At 42.2% G+C, this 14171-nt stretch overlaps 1 protein-coding gene across 1 annotated transcript in view; it reads left to right on the plus strand.

The window, feature by feature from the left end:
• The window catches only part of HDAC4 (histone deacetylase 4), a 449638-nt gene that overhangs the window by 48807 nt on the left and 386660 nt on the right, over window positions 1–14171 (plus strand). The window contains exon 4 of the mRNA XM_045032382.1: window positions 4878–5127. Within this exon, the coding sequence (XP_044888317.1) occupies window positions 5106–5127 (22 nt within the window). The 5' untranslated portion in view covers window positions 4878–5105. The remainder of the gene's footprint in view (window positions 1–4877; window positions 5128–14171) is intronic.

A 14171-nucleotide genomic window follows, 5' to 3' on the forward strand; every position in this document is an offset into this window, starting at 1 on the left:
TTCTCCTCTCGAGTTTGAGAGCACATTCCATAAGATTCCTTAAGATCCATTTTTAGTGCTTGGACAAAAAGGAATATTGTACTACTATCTTGTACTACTGTTTGGACTGCTTTTTAATGTTTAAGTTGCTCATTCTAGACTAATGGATTGACTGTGGCCTGGTCTACACTAGGGTGGGAGAGGATCGACCTAAGATAAACAATTTCAGCTACGAGAATAGCGTAGCTGAAGTCAACGTATTTTAGGTTGACTTAACCTCGTGTCCTCACAGTGCAGGGTCCACTGCTGCCGCTCCCCCGTCAACCCCGCTTCCGCCTCTCGCTGTGGTGGAGTACAGGAATCGACGGCCGAGCGATCGGGGATCGATTTATCGTGTCTACACTAGATGCAATAAATCGATCCCCGATAGATCGATCACTACCCACCGATCCGATCCGGCGGGCAGTGTAGACATACCCTATGAATGAGAGTAGTTAATACTTCCTTACCTATAAATGTCATCCTATGGCAGGAAATCTGTTTCTTGCCCTTGTAAATATGTTAGAAAAATGCCAGCATTTAGATTTTTATAAGACAGTCTGTTGGATCTTTGATGCATTTACCAATTTTTAGATAGGGTGAGTTGTTTGGTTCCAAGACTTCCCATCAGTAAGCTGCCTCAGTGTAGATGACCATGGTCCATGCATCTGTCCATACCAGCCTAAAGGATTTCCTCTTATATGAGAGTGTGTTGCATACTGTGCTATTATAAGGGCCTGCTTTCTAACCCACAGATGCTTCTCATAGACAGCCCCCTAATAACATACTTTCTAATTTATGGCAAATAATGGTTCTGTACTTTAGTGGCTTGCTTTTTGGTTTCATATTGTGTTTTGAGAAAGCTGTGGTTCTTAAAGCAAATTGATCCTTTTTTAAAAGGCAAATGATATTGAAGAGTGAAATAATTCAGTAAGAATCTCTTGATAAGTCTGCCATCCCAGGCTAAGGCAAAGCCCAACCCAAGTTTCTGCTGTCTAAAAGGTGAAATTGTAAGAGTCATTGTAGCACAGCCTCCCTCCTTAATTTACGCAAACCCAGGAGAACTCATCTGTGCTTTAGCTCTGTTTGCTCTGTTACTGAAACAAGTGTCTGCTATGCTTCCTATTGCTTTAACAATGTTGCAGAACAAGAAACTGACAACATCATTAGGTAGGAGTGATTGTTTCCTTTTAAAACAAAATTTTAACCTTTAATAAGAATCTAAATTAAAACTTCTAGTGCCCTCCAAAAAACCCTACATTGTGTGTGTATACAACCTTGGAGAGAGAGAGAAAATATATATAAACTGCTGTGTCAGATCTGGAACCTAACACAGCTAAATACAAGGTGGAACAGATTATTCAGCATAAGTAGTTAACAATCTGTTCCACCTTGTATTTTGCTGTGACACTCTGCGTATATTTCCCAGACCTGAAGAAGAGCTCTGTGTAAGCTAAAAAGCTTTTCTCACCAACAGAGATTGGTCTAATAAAAGAGAGTAGCTCACCCACTTTTTATCTATAATCCTGGGACCAACATGGCTACAGGAACACTGGATACTGAAAGTAACATGGCCTGTGTCTACCATCACCCTGCTCACTCCAGTTGTAGCTTGTACTACTATTGTCTACACTCAACCTACATGTTAGCTCCTGGGAATGGAATTCTGATTGGGATCTTGGGTTGCTATCACACTTCCAATAAATAGTTAGATTTATGCCAGACTGGCTATCTGAGCTATCCAAAACACCCAAAGCAACTGTGTAGTATCTGGTTGGGAAAAATGAAAAAAGTAATATTGTATGAGCTGCCTGTGTGTGACTGGTGCTCCACTCACCAACAGGATGGTGCTTCCTCCTGTCCGTTCTGGGGAATAACTGTCCAGGTCAATGCCTCCTCCCACAGTTGCATGCTGTCTCTCTCTACCTTTCTGGGTCTGCGGCCCTTCTCTTGCTCCATGACCTGTTGCTGCCTTTTCATGACTGGGCCCTCCAGCCAGGTCACCAGATGGTTTCCCCTTTGGGGGTTGGAAAGTCTCTTCCCATAAATAGACCCAGGTAGTCTTCCTATTTACTTCATCGTAGTGACACTCCCTCAGTGGCTGGCAGGGAACTGGGACCTGCCCTCTACTCCGGGTTCTGGCTCAGGGACCCTCTAGCTAGCAGTCAAGGTCAGTTCCCTTCTAGACCTTACTGCCTTTCCCTAAGCCGGGGTGGCCAACCTGAGCCTGAGAAGGAGCCAGAATGTATCAATGTACATTGCCAAAGAGACATAGTAATATGTCAGCAGCCCCCCCATCAGCTCACCCCCCACCTCCGCTCCCAGTGATCTCGCCTACTGGCAGCCCCACCGATCAGCACCTACCCCTCCCTTCCGATCAGCTGTTTCATGGCATGCAGGAAGCTCTGGGGGTGAGCAGGGAGGAGCAAGGGCACTGCAGGCTCAGGGGAGGGGGCAGGAAGGGGTGGAGTCGGGGCAGGGCCTGGGGCAGGGGCAGGGGTTAAGCAGTGAGCACTCCCTGGCACATTGGAAAGTTGGCACCTGTAGCTCCAGCCCTGGAGTCAGTGCCTATACAAGGAGCCACAGGTTGGCCACCCCTGCCCTAAGCCCTGTCCTACCTTCCTGGCTCCCCCTGGGTATGTCGGTCCAAATGCACCTCCCTTCTCCCAGGGAGCGATGGTAGATTTTCCTGGCAGCCCCCCTTCTGCTCCCAATTTCCTGCCTTATAGCCCTAACCCAGCTCCCTCCTTCTCAGCTGGGCCCCCTCACTCAATCAGGGGCTTACTTGGCCACCTGATTCCCCACAGCTGTGACCTGTTGGATTAATTAGTCCCTTCTCAATTTGCATGAACCCTTTCAGGGTAAGTGGGGGGTGAATATCCCATCACAGTGTCCCAAGAGAAGTTTTTTTTTTAATCAGTAAAACTTCTGCTGAGTGTGAAAATTTCCACACGAATGTGTAACTGTGTAGGGTATCAGAGGGGTAGCTGTGTTAGTCTGGATCTGTAAAAAGTGACAGAGTCCTGTGGCACCTGATAGACTAAGAGAAGTATTGGAGCATAAGCTGTCGTGGGTGAATACCCACATGAGTCTGATGAAGTGGGTATTCGCTCAGCTTCGCGGGAGCCCCTGTGGCATGGGACCTTAGGCAGTTGCCCTGCTTGCCACACCCAAATGCTGACTCTGGACTTGTGACCCCCCCCCCCCAACCTATCCTGTGACTCCCTCTGGGGGTCGCAACCCCCAGGTTGAGAAACACTGAACTAGGCAAATGTTTAGATGAGTTTGAGGTACCCCCAGAAGACCTCTGTGTACCCTCAGTGGTACGTGTACCCCTGGTTGAGAACCACTGGATTAGAGTGTGGGCCAGAAATTGAATTTTTCAAGGTATTTCATGCCCTCTAATTCATAAAAAAAAAAAAATAATCCAGAACACATTCAAAATGGGCATAGAAACTTGGCAAGAGCTGACATTGCGACATCTCAGGCGAATAGCAAATTAGAGACTTGTTAATGCAATATAACAGTAAAGGTCAGCCTTTTAGGGCACACGTGCTGAGGCATTATATTGCAAAGCAGGAACGTTCATTAATAGAGCAGGAACTATTTGCAATAGTGTCTTCAGTTCTGGCCACCTCATCAGAAAGAAGTAACAAAATTACAACGATTGCAGGGATTAAAGAGATTGATACATGTGCATAAAAATTAAAATAACGAGGTTTAGTTTAACCTAAGGGTTTGTCTAAACATAATCTAAACCACTTTAACTATACAGGTATAGGTAAGGTGAGACAACCTCCTTAATGTATATAGTTATACCTATATAAAGGTGTTTATATCTGGAAGAGGAATAAGCTATACCAATATAAGGCACCTTTATACCAGAATAACTGCATCCATATTAGGTCTTGTACTGGTACAAAATAGGCCTGCTCTTTACACAGGTATGTCTGTCACAGCTATCTAAAAAATGCTTGAAGGGTATAATATGAAAGAGAGTGAATGTCTTTGGGTGATACAGTGGGTTATAACTAGGATAAATAGATGCATAGGATAAATAGAAATAAAATATGAAAAGGAAAAACTCAGGCTAAATATTAGGACTCAGTTCCTCCCTGTGGAAATCTTTCAAGCTGCATGTTAGAAGCACCATCTGTGGAGCATTTTAAGACTGGACATACTTGCTAGACCATATATTTCAGGGGGTAAAGTTGCATTTTGAGAGGGTATACCAGATAAGATAATAGGTCTTCATCAAATGTATGACCCAGCAGAAGATTGAAAACAGCTGATTTATTTTTTTGCCAATTTTACTTTCCCCTTTATTAAAAACATTAGCTGTTATTGCGTTATTCCTATTTTTCATGCTTGAAGATTTTTCCCCATAATTTGGCATAGGGTAATATGGTGACCTGCCATTTAGAAATCTTTCTTTGGATTTCTGTTGAGGCAAATGAGAACAGATGGATGAAGAGCAGTTAGTACTCGTACATATGGCTGAGTGTGGCTGTTGAAATATGGAAACTATTGGAAATGAAGTAGTTTCCTGCAGTACTGTTGAAATATCAGATTAATTAAAAAATAAACAAACTTTTGTTTAAAATATGTATATTGAAAGGCTTTCTTACTATGGTTCATATTTATTTGCATTTTTCCTGTACGGTAATTACAAAACTTCTAAATAAAGACCACCTCTACACATTTTGAAGTCTCTCTTTTGAGGAACATATGTATGTTTACCTTTAAATGCTACCTCAATTTAAAAATTCTCCCAAAGAAACAATGTGTTGTTTATTGTATAACTTCTGCAGTTGTAAGAAACCTACTTTTCTAATATTATCTTTTTCTTATAATTACAGGTTCACATTCTGAAAACCATTTGAAGATATTCTGCCATCCTGTTGGATTACTTTGTTTACAGCACAGAATGTTATTCTGCCCTGGATTTAATTTGGTGTTTATGAATTAATCCCCCTTCTCTGTCTGTCTATGTATTGGTGAAGCATTGGAGCTCTGCAGGGCTGCTGTTGCTTGTGTGGAAACTGATCCATTTTGAATCCCTTCCAAAGAACTAGACACTGCTAACAATGAGCTCCCAAAGCCATCCAGGTAAGGGGAAAATTTTTCCTTCAGTATAGGAACAAAATAATTAGAAGAGCTGGCAAAAGAAAAACAATGAGTGTTTTGCCGATTGCAAGTGGATTTTTTTTATTGTTGTGTTTGAAAACTTTCACATTTTGTGCTGAATGAACAATTTTGGAGGGTTACAGTAGGTTTTTATTTTCCAACTTCTCTGCATGAGCATATTTAATCTGAAAATTAAACTTGCAATAAAACTGGAGATTTTGATTGCATCCATATTAAATCTCACTCAAGAATGTGGGGAATTATTTTTCCCTCTTACGCTTCTATCTGTTAAATTATGTATCATTAAACCTTTTAGCTGTTTCTCTGAAGAACTTCCTTTTGCTCACATATTTAATTCCTTTTAGAATTAAATACATTATACTGTACTCTATGTATGTAAATGGGTTGTAGTTTCCATGGGATTGTGGTTCTGTTGGTGCTTCTCATCAATTATTTAACAAGTGAACTAGGTGACTTAACACCCGCTTTCCCCTTTAATGAGCAAAAATGCTTCTGTTAGAAGTTAACTGCCAAAATATCTTTGAACTTTGTAACACTGGTATATTTTTAAGAGCACCATGGTTAAATAATATTTTTCTTATAAAACTACATATTACCGTTTTCTGCAGAAAAACTTGTAGGTATCCTGAGCCTATCCAACAATTTATAGCTTAAATTTTACTGTTGACTTTATGTATTCGGCAAATCCCAGGTAACTTTTGTGTTAGGAAGACAAGTATTTTTAATACAGTTTAAACTGGCTAATGGCTCAAGTAGCTCTCTGAAACTTTGTCCTTGGATAGACATAGATGAAACATACCTACACTTTTCCAACTTCATGCGTAGTCTGTAACAGGTTTAAAATAAATAGGGGAATCTTGACATTCCGAAGGGATATGGTTCAGCTAAGTAAAAAGGACGACTCTCTGCCGTTTATTGAATTTGGGTAGGGAAACTAGTTTGGTCAGTTGTGCTTTCAAGGTTGTCCTGCACTAACACAATGTTTTGTTAATCTTCCATTCTCAAAAAACTGGAAAGAACCCCCAAAATATGGCACTTCAATTTACATTGTATTTTATAACTTTCCTTTTTGTATTTTTTTGTTTATTTGTTGCAAAACCTTGATTTTAGGCCTAAATTACTTGGCATAATATTCTTTTAAATGTTTCTGATGCTGGGCATAGAGCTAAGGAAGTCAGGTGGGAGATACTAGGTGGTGGTTTCCTCATTAATACTGAGAATCACCTCCATTGATTTAGGAGCCTAAATCAGGCTGGAAGGGCCTAAAATTAGGTTCCTGTCTTTGAAAATCTTGGCCCAGAACCAAATAAGAGATTAGCAGGTAACTAGAAGAAGCAGTTTCTTTATTTGAGCTCTTGAAGTTTGCACTTGGCATTGTGCAGTGTGGAGACTAGATATAGGTCTTTTTAGAAACAAATTTTGTGTTGGAATATTTGCATGACAAAACTGAAATTGCACAAATGACTACAGTTTGAGTAGTTGCTGTGTGATGAACTGTATTCCAAGCTAATGGATAGTTATTCTCTCTCTCTCTCTCTCTCTAAGCAGGAATAAGAGTTCTGTGGCTATTGGGCTTTCCCACATCAGTAGGATGCTGTGGAACATTTCTCAGAGAACCTCCGTAAAAAGAACACCTTCTTAGTAAATGCCTTTCTTATTCCCCAGGAGCAACTTACCGGTGATGTTACGGGAGGGGATGAATCTCCTTTAGTCATGCTGCTACCAGAAGTCTGGGTGAGGGTGGGGCAGCAGCACAGGTGCTTCTTGCTTCTGACTTCTCCATCTCTTGCCAGAGCTCATCCAAATTCTGCTGCTGTTAGAGATATTGGCATCCAGAGCCTTGTCGTCATCAATTTTTATAGGTAGTTGCTATTCCTGGCTCCGCCCCTTACTGATGACACAGCAAAGAATCCTCTCCTAGGAGGAGGGGCATTTGGAAACCTCTAAAAGCGAAGTAGTTAAGACCAGTTTTGATTTGTATTTGTTTTATTATGACTTTCACTCTTTCACAGTCACCAAACAAATAATTCTAGCACAGTTTATCCTGAAATGCTTTTCTTGTATGCCTAATTGAGTCCCACTCATGCTCCCACTCACCTGCTTGTATGCTACTTTAAACTGTTTTGGCACTTGTCATCTGAATGCTTTAGAGTTAAAAGATCTGTTAAAGATTTATTTATTTTTAAAAATCAGCACTTGAAAATTCTATGAATGTTTGGAGTAATGACCAAACTTGGTCATTCCAAACATGGAATATGTATTGCAAATTAAGTATTTGGTACATAAGTGGAGTTGTATATAGAGTGCAATTACTGACGTGAATGAGAGTGCCTTAGGAAACATGGGGCACACTGATACAGTTGAAGCCCTCATTTCTGCTGGCATGATTCTAGTTTCATCTGGCTCCTTTTTCTTTTAGTGTAGGGTATTTAGGGAAATAAAGAAAATCTGCGGTGTGAGGGAGAATGACCTTGCCATTGTGTGTGTGTGTGTAGGGTGATGTTCAGTACATGCTTTATACAGCTCTTAGAAGGGACCATTTAATCTTGAGCCTTGGATCCTATCATGTTACCTTAATACCTGTCAAGTATGAAATTTTGACTTCAGTCAAGTGTTAGTTTGCCTCATTTTTAATCCTGACCTTTTATTTTGACTAGAGATGCAATTATCTTGCCAAGTGTTGAGCTAGACTTCCGTGGTGAATCATGTCTTATTTTCCTCTGGTTTACACTGAGATATTCTTACTACCTATTTCTTTTAAAACATGCTCTGTATTGTGAGGTAGAAATTTATTCTTCTGGGACAATTCTTCTGAACCTTGCCAAAGCCAGATTCTAGATAGTTGATGTTTGGGCTGATACCTGTTTTGGTTATATTGTTCCAAATAATTTTTACTAATGATGTGCACAGCCTAAGGGAAGGCTCTGGCTCAACTTGAGCGGATGTTGAAAACTTGGTTTTTGGTAAACATGAAGTGATAGGTTTTCCCTTCTTCCTCCCTCCCCAAACAGGGCTATAATAAGATTGTAGTATAGATGAATCAAAAACTTTGTTTGAAAAGGCAGTGTATGTTGGAGAGTGAGAATACGTTGAAGAGCATTCATCAAACATGCATGGTCTACTAAGGACCATAGCACCATTCAGAGTGACCACAGTGAATGGTGTCATGCCAGGCATTTCTGTAGTGAAGTACCCAAATCTGGCTCAGTCCTGCAAATCCATGAATCTCTGCGGCAGCCCTGTGGGTGGTACCAGGTAGGGTTTGCCAGACATGTACCCAGAAGCCTCCTACTGCAAGACAAACCCAAGAAAGAAACCAGCAAGACTCCACTGGCCATCACATACAGTCCCTAGCTAAAGCCCCTCCAACGCATCATCAGGGATCTACAACCCATCCTGGACAATGATCCCACACTTTCACAGGCCTTGGGTGGCAGGCCAGTCCTCGCCCACAGACAACCTGCCAACCTGAAGCATATTCTCACAAGTAACTGCACACCGCACCATAGTAACTCTAACTCAGGAACCAATCCATGCAACAAACCTCGATGCCAACTCTGCCCACATATCTACACCAGCGACACCATCACAGGACCTAACCAGATCAGCCACACCATCACTGGTTCATTCACCTGCACGTCCACCAATGTAATATACGCCATCATATGCCAGCAATGCTCCTCTTCTATGTACATTGGCCAAACTGGACAGTCTCTACGGAAAAGGATAAATGGACACAAATCAGATGTTAGGAATGGCAATATACAAAAACCTGTAGGAGAACACTTCAACCTCCCTGGCCACACAATAGCAGATCTTAAGGTGGCCATCCTGCAGCAAAAAAACCTTCTGGGCCAGACTTCAAAGAGAAACTGCTGAGCTTCAGTTCATCTCCAAATTTGACACCATCAGCTCAGGATTAAACAAAGACCGTGAATGGCTTGCCAACTACAGAACCAGTTTCTCCTCCCTTGGTTTTCCCACCTCAGCTGCTAGAAGAAGGCCTCATCCTTCCTGATTGAACTAACCTCGTTATCTCTAGCCTGCTTCTTGCTTGCACATATATATACTTGCCCCTGGAAATTTCCACTACATGCATCCGACAAAGTGGGTATTCACCCACGAAAGCTCATGCTCCAAAACGTCTGTTAGTCTATAAGGGGCCACAGGACTCTTTGCTGCTTTTACAGATCCAGACTAACACGGCTACCCCTCTGATACTTAGTGAACTTTGGTCTTGTGACAAAAAGATGACTTGCAGCTGCTGCTTAAAAAAAAAAAAGTTTCATATTAGTTGCTCATTATGTGCAAACTTAAATTAGAAATGAAAGAATATTTGGAAATCCCACTTTCTTATTTGCTCTCCAGCAAATCCCTTTATTTGGGATGGTGACATTTCTTCCACACTTTTAGATAGCCATGAAATGCAGAATCTTCAAGTCTGGGCTTGGAAAGGAAAGTAAGTGAAAGAAACTGTTCAGATATTTTACTTGAAAATAATACATCCATAATTCTACACATCTGTCCTGCTAACAATCTATTGACTATTTATTTTACTAAAGGCTGTTAGCCGGCATTATAAGAATGATTCATTGGAACTCTACTTTTTAGGTAAACAAGAATATATAATGTAAGACTTTTCAGATAGCTTTTTTCCTTATGTGGGGGCTGTTTATTTTACTGTCCTCTGTAGTTTTCATCACTGTAGTGCAGCGGTTCTCAAACTTCATTGCACCGCGACCCCCTTCTTACAACAAAATTACTGCATGACCCGGGGTGGGACCACACGGGACGGCGGCAGCACAGAGCCTTATCCCGAGCCCTGTCTTCCCGAGTAGGATAGACTGGGACGGGGCTGGGGCCCAAGCCCCACCACTCTGGGTTGGGGTGCAGCTTGGGCTTCAGTCCTGGGTCCCAGCAAATCTAATGCTGGCTGTGGTGACCCCATTAAAATGGGGTCATGACCTACTTTTGGGTCCCAACCCACTGTTTGCGAACTGCTGCTATAGTGTCTAAGTGCTACCGAAATAAATTAAATTTGCATGGCAATATTCTCAGTGGACTTCAAGGAGAGTTCTTGTGTTTTGGGTATGTCTCCCCTATCATTCCTTAATCCCACTTCTGAAACATGTTTTAAAATACACATGTTTAGTATATCAGAGCCCATTGGTTAACTGTCTGGCCCTCCAGTTGATTTCCCCTCCCCCACCCCCCCAAAAAATAAATAAATCCTGGAACCTCAATTTTTAATGTTTGGTACCTTAATCAGCATAGATTGTTCTAGGGGGGCATATTATCGATAAAGATTCTTTTAAAAAGAAACATTTCAAGTTAATCACTCAACTGATTTGTATGTGTCTTAAATTCACTTTATTGTAAAATAAATGAATATTTTCATGTTCAATGAAGGGTTTTGTTTATGAAATGTTCTCTTGCTAATTTTTGAGTGTAACATTTGCATTCATGTTGCTTCTTAAAAGCTACTTTTGCAGAGATGCAAATTTTAAGTTCTGAAATACTAAATGCTTGATTAAGAATATTGAATTTTAAGAATGAGTTGCATATATGAAAGTTCTGTAGAAAGATAATTAAAAACAAGTGAGAGCAGTTTCATATGCAGAGCAGAAAGCGTCATAATTGCAGAGCACTGGCAAAACAAGTTAGTCACACGTTGTGATCCGCTAGATTAATAAAGTACTTTCTTATGACGTGTTATCTGAGCAGGTGTAAGAAGCCACACTACCTTTTTATTCCATAGTTTGAGACATGGAAAACTGTTTCATGCAGTATACATACAAACCTCTTTCCTGTTTAATCAGTTATTCTCTCTAAAGCATTTTTACGCCATAAATTAAATATTTTACATGCTGTTTTTTAAAGGCTAAGAAGTTTGTGTTAAAGATGCATTTCAAAATGGGTTTTAAATGAGTGACCTATTTTCTGGCAATAAAGAACCTTTTGAAAAAGTTGTATTGGGGCAAAAATGTTCTTTCAATAAACAGAAAAAAATAGTCTTTTAAACTCTAAGCACAGCGTGTCCAAGTATCGTTGTCCTTTTTGAACTGTACTTCAGAAGAGTATATTTCTTTTCCTTCCTGGGCACCTGATATTCCATTATCCATTACAACTGGATTATTCTTCCTCATTTTCCAGCTATGGAAGCTCCTCTGTTTTTAAGTTCTCTCTCGGTTTACAATGTAGTGCTAGCAAGTGGATCTGGTCAGAGAATTTACTGCCTCTAACTCAGGGCCTGTCTTCACTACCAGGGTAAATTGACCTAAATTATGCTACTCCAGCTATGGGAATAACTTAGTTGGAGTCGTTGTAGCTTAGGTCAACTTGTTGGAGAATTGTGGTCGACTGGAGAGTGCTCTGCCATCGATTTAACAGGTCATCACTAGACCCACTAAATCGGCCCCTGCTGCATCAAGAGCGTTGATCCAGCCCTCAGTGTCTCATCTCCATGGGAAGAAGGAAGAGGTTCCTCTAGGCTAGGGTTTCCCAATCCGTGGGTCGGAACCCAAAATTTGGTTGCCAGAATGTTTGAGGGTATGTGACAGCTCCTGTGGCTCCTGACTCAAAGGGCTGGCTGGCTTGCCTCCCTGCTCCAGGCACTGTGACCTTTGGGAGCCCATCACCACTCAGGTTTGGCCCAGCTGTCATGATGATGGGAGTCCAGGTAGGCCAAATGTGAGTGAGTGGGACTGTAATGTCAAGAGCCAGATCACAACTCCACTCTCTCAAATTTGGCTCATTCAGGGGGATGGGGCCAAACCTGAGCAGTGCTGCAACCCTGGAGGTTGCAATGCCTGGAGCGGAGAGCTAAGCCCAGCCAGCCTCACAGCACAGGTGCTGCAGGAGCTGCCACTGTGGGGTGACTGCCAAGCAGGACCCAACCTGCCAGGGGGCAGAATCCAACCAAAACCCCCTCAGGACTTCCACCCTTAGACAAATTACTGGGTCATTACAGGCCATAAACATTTACAAATAGGTCCTGAGCCCAAAAAGGTTGAAAACCACTGCTCTAGGCCTTTCCTCTCTATCTTCAGGCAGGAGCTTTTTCCATTTTATTTTATTTTCTCCCTCTCTTCACTGCCTTGCTGAGGACAGACACTTTGGAGAACAGGAGTCTGCAGGAAACCAGTGTTCCCCTTCGAGTGATTGCACATGTACATTCCACTCTAGGTGTGTGTGCACACCCTGAGCACAGTCGCCAGAAATTTTTCTCTCAGTGGTATCCATCGGCACAGCTCGAACTCTATCTGCAGACGCACACTTATAGCACTGGTATAAAGTGACCAGCTGGCCTCACGGCCCCTCAATTCCTATTTACTGCCCATGATGGTCATTGGACCTGCTATCCTTGCTTTGCAAGCTCTTTAAGTGGTGGTGGTCTTAGTTGTAGTCGGATTTAGCTAGGTTTAATGAAGTTCTATAATTTCATGTTGTAGTGGAGTTTTTGTCTGTTCCCTGGTGCCAAGGCATGCCTCTTTCGGCAGGCTTCGAGCCCTGTGCCTCCTGCAACAAGGACAGACTTGTCATCTTCCAAGTTGGAGGTTGGGTCTTACTCTTCCCGTCCGAGGAGTCGTTCTTGGTACTTCTCCAAGGATTTCTACTGTTCATGGACCCAGGCACAAGAGTACCATCAAGTTCATGCTGAGGAGGTCACACTGGCCCTTTTGGAACCCAGAGTGGTTCCCCTCCAGTTTCCAGGGTTATTAGGTGTCCTGAGAAAGGCAGATGGCATTGTCCCATCAGGCAGCACCTGGTCCAGACTCCTAATACCTAGCCCAATACTGAACTGCAAAAGGCAGCTCAACAGGATCCTGCTGAGGTGAAAAGGGAGGAATAGCATTCACTCCTGAGGCAGGTCTCTGCCTCCCCAGACGAGGCAGTTTCAGGAGGGGGCATGTTGCCTCTCCTGGATGACTATACGGTTCACCAGGAGTTGTTGAAGAGGGTGGCCTTAAATCTGGGCATACACTAAGAGGTAGAGAAAAAGGCCTCCCATTGTCTAGTTGACATTTTAGCTGCTGTGGACCCGTCAAAAGAAGCCTTGCCTCTAAGTGAGGCCATTATGGACCCTGTTACTACCTTGTGGTAGACCCCTGCCTCTCTTCCCCACCCCCACATCAAAAAGGACTGAACAAAAGTACTTTGTTCCAGCCCAGGGTTATGAGGTCCTGTACAGCCATCCCGCACTCTCTACCCCCGTCCTTGGGGATCCTTGGTGATATCTGCTGCCATTGAGAGAGAGAGGCAGGGTCATCAGGGTGCAACCCCAAAGTCAAGACTTGAAGAAATTAGACCTGTTCAGTAGGAAAGTTTATTCCACTGGGGGTGGGTGGGATTTACAACCTCATGCAGTAGGTGCTGCTGGGCAGGTATGATTTTAATCTGTGGGACTCCATGCAGAAATGCAAGGACTCGATATCATAGAAGCTAGGCAAGAGTTCTCCTTGCTGGTGGGTGAGAGAAAATATGTGACTAGGGCCATGTTGCAAGCTGCTTTGGATGTGGCTGACTTGGCAGCCATGTGTATGGCTTCTGCAGTGGCTATGTGCTGATAAAAGTTTTAAATATAGCTCAAGCCTTTTTACTGAAATATAATTCTGATCTGAAAGTTTTGAAATTACAAGGAATCTACTATGAATCAACTGCTCAGTTTATTAAACCCCACTTTGCCATCTTGTTGCGATGCTTGATTAAAAGGCAAATGTAGCTTTTCTAAAGAACTAAGTGAATCTTTAAATTTGACATGGCGGTGTTTTGAAATAACTAACTTTAAATCCATACAGTACTGTTTCTGTTTGAAATGAACCACTAGGAAATGGTACCCTTTCAAGTTGAGTGAACTAGTTCAAAGTTGTTTGATATATTTCTTAATTTATTTTGAGAGAGGAAAGTGTGTGCTGTTCTCTTTGAGCATAAAATTAACAACTTGGGGTATCATCATCAAAAAGATGTTCAGAATTAAACTGGGACTGATCGTAACTAAAACAGGA

The sequence above is a fragment of the Mauremys mutica genome, chromosome 10, assembly GCF_020497125.1.
Source record: "Mauremys mutica isolate MM-2020 ecotype Southern chromosome 10, ASM2049712v1, whole genome shotgun sequence".
NCBI lineage: Eukaryota > Metazoa > Chordata > Testudines > Geoemydidae > Mauremys > Mauremys mutica.